At 34.5% G+C, this 7,154-nt stretch overlaps 3 protein-coding genes across 3 annotated transcripts in view; 1 reads left to right on the top strand and 2 right to left on the bottom strand.

Annotated features, from left to right (window-relative positions):
* LOC125857196 (MLP-like protein 34) overlaps positions 1-7,154 on the top strand; it is a 384,557-nt gene that overhangs the window by 187,063 nt on the left and 190,340 nt on the right. The gene's annotated exons all lie outside the window — the stretch shown is intronic.
* LOC125857258 (protein PELPK1-like) lies at positions 1,635-2,112 on the bottom strand. The gene has a single exon (XM_049536955.1). It carries the CDS (start codon positions 2,094-2,096, stop codon positions 1,728-1,730), a length of 369 nt encoding a protein of 122 aa, XP_049392912.1. The 5' UTR covers positions 2,097-2,112; the 3' UTR covers positions 1,635-1,727.
* Positions 2,967-3,351, bottom strand: LOC125857256 (protein PELPK1-like). The gene has a single exon (XM_049536953.1). It carries the CDS (start codon positions 3,333-3,335, stop codon positions 2,967-2,969), a length of 369 nt encoding a protein of 122 aa, XP_049392910.1. The 5' UTR covers positions 3,336-3,351.

Here is a 7,154-nt window from a genome sequence, read left to right as displayed (position 1 = left end):
AAGGTGGTAAAGGAAATAGTTGAAGAAATAGATGAAGAAAAGAAGTTGATTAAAAAAAAGATAATTGAAGGAGATATATTGGAGGATTACAAATCATTTTACATCACTACTCATGTTGAGACAAAAGGTGAAAACAATTTAGTTACTTGGATTATTGAATATGAAAAGAAGAATGCAAATGTGCCAGATCCACACACATATATGGAATTTGCTCTCAACTTGACTAAAGATATTGAGACTCACCACATTAAGTGACACATATGTATATGTACTTGGAATAATGTGTGATGTTATTAATGAATGTGCTTTGAAATATCTACTATATATATGTAACAAAAATAAATGGAGTGGATATGTAATTTCCATTTTGTAAAATTCTGCTTATATATAATATAAATAAAAGCTACTATTTGGATTGCATACGAGTTCCCCTTTTCTTATTCTTTTCTTTTTCTCTATGCTGGAAATTAGCCAATGTATGTGTTTTCCTTTCAACTGTACCATTTTTTTTATAAAGGGGATTGAAGAAGAAATATAGTATAAAAATAAAAAATATATATCCTATCGTACTTTCTAGTTTCTTCTATAAAAAAGAAGGAAAAACTAACTATAGCTATAGAAATTAAACAACTATCATCTCTACTAAATATAATTATATTTTAAAATAATTACATAACTAAAATATCTTTAAGAGAGATCGATTTAGGTATCTTAGGGTTTATAGTTCAAGGAGTGGGGACATCGACAATGATATCACACATTGTATTGGCGTGGTGTGGATGAAGTGGAGACTTGCCTTTGAGCAACTTAGTGGACCATGTGGCTAAGGTCTCTCAGAATCATAACACACGGTATATGTGTCAGATAGAAATATAGAGATGGTGAAATTGAATTTCTATTTTAGTTTATTATTGAGCCCTATGACCATAATTGGCTACATTAATTATGTAAAATTTATTTCAATAATTTAGTTACCTCCACATAGTGGGAGAAATATATTATATGGAAAAGGGTTTGATTTGGTTTAAAATTATGTAAAAGGGTTTAATTTTTCCATTCGTAAAATTAATGTGGTCATTCATGTCCTCGTCGTTGCAATATTTGGCTTGATTACAGTTAGTCATTTCATCAGAGAACAAATTTAATCAAACCAAAGGACAAATATTAACTTTTTTCTTATGTAATATTGGTAGTGTCAAAAGGGAATTTTCAAACCAAAATTGTAACGACGAAGACATGGATGACCTCAACTTTTAACTCTCATATTTTAATAGCAAATTTGGTGATATTGATGTATATTGGTGCCTCAGCTCATGAACGAAAAACTATTCCATTTCAATTTGTTTGTCTTACTTCCATCTTTTGTCCACTTAAAAAACAATGTCTTTTTCCTATTTTGGCTAACTCTTTAGTTTCAACTTTTCACCTGACACACATGTTTAAGATTACAGAATTAAAGACATTTTGATACATTCTACATATCTTTAATTTGATATCACAATATTCAAAAGTTTTCTTTACTTTCGTAAAGTCTGTGTCAATTCAAAATCAAACAAATGAAACGGAGAGATATGTATAATGTCACTAGAATCACAAGTACATTAATGAAGTGATGACAAAAAAAATACGAAGGAAAGGTTCAAATGGCAGATTGTATAGCACAACAAAGAAATACATATATGATCACACAACACAATACATTTTTAACAATGCTGCTTCGGTCGCGCTCAAGGCTTTTTAGGCACTTGAGGGATTTCTGGCTTTGACAAAGTTGGCAATTCAGGTTTAGGAATGACAGGAATCTCGAGTTTTGGTAACGTTGGAAGTTCAGCCTTTGGAAATGGTGGAAACTGTGGCTTTGGGATTTCTGGAAATTCGGGCTTTGGTAGAGTAGGCAACTCAGGTTTCGGAATTTCCAGGAATTCAAGCTTAGGCAAAGTTGGGATTTCAGGTAAATGTGGCAATTCTGGCTTAGGAAGTTCAGGAATAGTTACTTCAAGAAGATTGCGCGCTTCTGCTTGAATCACATAACTACTTGTTAAAAACAAAGTGACAAATAATAACAAGAAAAAAGATGGGGTATACTTATAAGCCATTGTATAAAGGTGATAAATGCTTAGTAATTTATGCTTTTGTTGATTATGCATTATACTTCACTTCAAACAAGTTTATATAGTGAAAGTAAAAATTGGAGAATTAGTCTTTTGCTGTGGTTTGGTATGAAAAAACTATGTTAGTTCATCTTCTCAACAATAACCTCCTAATTAATCTAACTTGTATAACAAGTATTACCTAATTAATCTAACATTATGTTGTTTAGGTGATTGAATGTTTAATAAACATCCTTACATATGTCCCTAATGGCCTTCAGAGTCGCTCAACTTTGTTTTGTCTTTCAAAAGTCACTCAACTTAGCTAAGTTAGCTTCCATAGTCATGATTCCCCAACATATTATATTTGGTGCCTATTTAATGACGTGACAACTGTAAATTTTTTACAAAAAAAATATTTTAAAATTTTAAAATGGATAAGCAATGTTGTATATTGAAATACTCCTTCTGTACCTAATTACTTGTTCACTTTTAAATTGACACATTTATTAAGAAAACAATTATTGACATAGTGAGTTTACCATTTTACCCCTATTAACTATGAAGTAGATGACTTAAAAATTTAAGATTTTCAAAAAAGTTCTACCTTTTTCAAAGTAATTAATTGAGGGTATAATAGGTAAAAAAAATTTGTCCTTTCTTGATTTGTCAAAATAGACAAGTAATTAGGGACAACTACAAAAGGAAAAGTAGATAAGTAATTAGGGAATCACATTCTAGAGTCAATAAGAGATTTCAATGCAAATTAATACACTACAAAAATCTAGATGACTCATGATCGCTAAATTGCTCGTAATTAACAATAATTTTTTTTTTTTGATAATTCGNTAATTAACAATGTTGCTTTGGTAGCGCTCAAGGCTTGTTAGGCACTTGAGGGATTTCTGGCTTTGACAAAGTTGGCAATTCAGGCTTAGGAATGACAGGAATCTCGAGTTTTGGTAACGTTGGAAGTTCAGCCTTTGGAAATGGTGGAAACTCTGGCTTTGGGATTTCTGGAAATTCGGGCTTTGGTAGAGTAGGCAACTCAGGTTTCGGAATTTCCGGGAATTCAAGCTTAGGCAAAGTTGGGATTTCAGGTAAATGTGGCAATTCTGGCTTAGGAAGCTCAGGGATAGTTACTTCAAGAAGATTGCGCGCTTTTGCTTGAATCACATAACTACTTGTTAAAAACAAAGTGACAAATAATAACAAGAAAAAAGATGGGGTATACTTATAAGCCATTGTATAAAGGTGATAAATGCTTAGTAATTTATGCTTTTGTTGATTATGCATTATACTTCACTTCAAACAAGTTTATATAGTGAAAGTAAAAAATGGAGAATTAGTCTTTGGTTGTGGTTTGGTATGAAAAAACTATGTTAGTTCATCTTCTCAACAATAACCTCCTAATTAATTAACTTGTATAACAAGTATTACCTAATTAATCTAACATTATGTTGTTTAGGTGATTGAATGTTTAATAAACATCCTTACATATGTCCCAAATGGCCTTCAGAGTCGCTCAACTTTGTTTATCTCTCAAAAGTCATTCAACTTAGCTAAGTCAGCTTCCATAGTCATAATTCCCCAAAATCTTATAGTTGGTACCTATTTAATGACGTGACAACTGTTGTTGATAATTCGTAGCTAGATAGAATTAGCGTTGAGTTTTACTATTTAACTAAAGAATATATTTGTCCTTCAACAGTTTCCTATTTTTGGTAGTGATAGGGAACTACAAAATTAGCTAAGGTAAAAGTCACCTTATATTAGTAAATTGATGGCATAACAATTGCATAAATAATCCTTCAAAAACAGAGGCTGGAAATGATTGTATCACAACAAAGGGAAACACATATGATCAATGTTACTTCAATAAGGCGAAGAGAAATTTCACACGCCACGAGCTCAGGGCTTTTTAAGCACTTGAGGGATTTCTGGCTTTGATAAAGTTGGCAATTCAGTCTTAGGAATGATAGGAATCTCGAGTTTTGGCAAAGTTGAAGTTCAGACTTTGGAAATGGTGGAAACTCCGGCTTTGGAAATTCTGGCAATTTAGGCTTTGGCAGAGTTGGCATATCAGGTTTCGAAATTTCAGAGAATTCAAGCTTTGGTAAATTTCGGATTTCAGGTAAATGTGGCAATTCGGGTTGAGTCAATATTGAGTGGCAACCTACCCAATATTTAAGTTATTGGAACTATTTTTGTAGAATAAATATTTCTAGTGGCAACCCTTATTGCCACAATAAGAGTTTCTAATGGCGTCCTTAAGAAGTTGTCATAAATAACATTTAGTTATGGAACTACTTGTCAGTTGCCATGGAGCTCAAGTAGCTACTACAATAATTTTATTTCGACTTTTTGGGCTTCAGTAGCGATTAGTCACCACTGAAAGCTCAATTTCAAGTAGTTGCATCTTTAATGATTGAGTTTGTATAGTCAAAGCATTAGATGATATCTCACACACTAGGCAATCCCTCTTCTATTGCTCTTGATAAAATTGGCATTGGCATGGACAAGGTCCCCTCTCTAATTCTAATACAAAACATGTCTATAATTAATCTCAACATAAAATTTGCAAAAGAGATATAGTGTTTGGTGTGTGTGGAGGGGTGGGGGGCATAGTTTCTTTTATAAATAAGTGGTTACACGTAGGGTGCTAAAATTGATAATAAACAAATAATGTATTTGGTAAAATGTTGTTGATATTTTTTAATTATATAATGACTGAATTAATGTCGTTAAATCTATTTACAAAAAAAATTAATTTAAAAGTATTTTCTAATAGAAAGGACAAATGACATAAATAAAATAAAGAGAAATTCAAAGTTATGTTTTAGGGAGAACATTTTAGGGGGTACAAAAGGATAGTAAAGGTAAAATTGTAAAATGATTTGTTAAATTAAAAGTGCTTATAAACTGTAAAAACATAAATTAGAGATGACCAAGTTATGGTTGATTTCGGCTTATAAACACTTTTAGTGTTTGCCCACTGTCACGCCCCGAGCCTACACCCTGGGCGGGACCGGCACTCAGAGACCATTGCTGGCCCCAAGCGAACCCTTGGCCTGGCTTTCTTAACTCAGCGGAAACCTAACTTAACAGAATAACTTCATGCAATGCAAAGTCATAAGACAACTTAACTGATAAAAATCTGGCCTCCAAGGCAAACTCGAATCTCAAAATAGGATATTTACATATATACCTAGATGAAAGACTCAAAACTAACTGACTGACTGTCTATGAAGCCTCTACAAATACTGAGATGGATGTTGGGACGGACCCCGCAACACCTTAATAAAACAAAACTAAGAACACAAAATAATTGAATCCTCCAGAATGCAAGGAGGCTCACCACTGACTGTGGAGTGCTCAGCTGGATCAACGACGTGCAGGATGCTGATCCGGGGTACCTGTATCTGCATCATAATAAGATGCAGGCCAACTGGCATCAGTACATGGAATGTACGAGTATGCAAGTTGGAAAAATTAAGCAACAAAGGTTAGAAGGAAATCTGGAAGAAACTGAAAAGCTTACCTTGCTAAACTCAACTCAACCTGACTGACTTCTTTCAATTTAAGGTAATTTAAAACAAGTGCGATATAAAGAAAGATTGCTTAAAACATGCTATAAACTCTGTGTGTATGCAAAGATACAATAAGCCTGAGANAAAATACAATAATCTCTGTGTATGAAAATACAATAACTGCTGTGGGAGTTTCTCTAACCGACAACCATCACATAAGAGCTATAGTGATGATACAGCGATCGACCTCACGCTGCCAGAGCATCTTATACCCGGCCAAAGGTATAAGACCTGAACTGCCTAATGGATCCACTAGTCTATCTGGAAAATGATTCATCTAAAAAGTATGATCCTTTTCTACCCATGGTGGCTAACATGGTTCTATGGGGGCTGTGGGTTCTTTGAACGCTCCCCCAATTCGGTGCTCGATACTACTCCCAAAAATGTACTGGCTCTTATGTTTTTAAAACATATTTCTTCATGCTGATATGAGATAATTACTCAAAAACTAGCCCGAAGGCTCTTTTGGAAATCTCAATTTCCAACCTTGTTTAAATGTAAAAACATTTCTTTAAAACTTCTTTGGGAATACATAGTTCCCTAATAACTTTGAGAATGAACTCAACTTTAAACTCTTTACTCAACTTGAAACTCTTAGCTTGACTTGAAACTCTTAGCTTAACTTGAAACTTGACTTAACTTGAAACTTGACTTAACTTGAAACTCTTGAGCCTTAATAATGAAGTTAAACATTCAATAAAGACTCATGATTTAACTTTAAAACTTGCTTGACTCTTTTCTTGAACTTATAGACTCAACCCTTAACTTCACTTGACTTGGAAACTAACTTCTCTTTAACTTGATACTAACTCGCCTTGAATTGGATTATGGATTGAAGGTATACAATCACATGTTATGGATGCGTTCTTGACATTTAAACGCAACTTGAAGTGTTGGAAACAACTTGGAAACATAGGTAGAATACCATGGAACATGCCTGAAAGAGTGGGGAATGAAAGGGGTAGGTTGGGGTCCTTGGCGCTCTGCAAGGCGCGGAGCGCCAGACCTTGAAGCTCAAAAGGCACCTGCTGGCGCTCTGAGAGGCGTGCAGCCCCAAGGGCTGGACTTCAGAGTCCCCTTTGGGGCGCAATGGCAGGCGCGACGCGCCAGCCCCTTCACCAGAAAACTCGACTTTTCTCCCTCTTTTCTTCAACTCTAAACCACCCTAACTTCAAAGGTTCCAATCCCAAACACTAGGGATCATAAAATCCCTCAATATACACTACATTCAACTCAAAACACAACCAACAATAACTTCAACAACACAATCCACAACATCAACAACACAACCCAACAACTTCAACAACATATCCAATCTTTCTCAATAATGATGAGTTTGGGGTGTGGGGGAAAGGATCAACCCACACTAAAGACTCACATACCTTGTTAGGGATCACCCCCGACGAAAATCCACGAGGATCCTTAACGTAAACTCCTTGCTTGATCTTCTCTTCCTCCTCTTCTTCTCTTCTTC

Source organism: Solanum stenotomum, chromosome 2 (genome assembly GCF_019186545.1).
Source record: "Solanum stenotomum isolate F172 chromosome 2, ASM1918654v1, whole genome shotgun sequence".
NCBI classification, from domain to species: Eukaryota; Viridiplantae; Streptophyta; class Magnoliopsida; order Solanales; family Solanaceae; genus Solanum; species Solanum stenotomum.
Note: the sequence above shows the minus strand (reverse complement) of the source record. Positions and strands in the feature narration are given on the sequence as shown.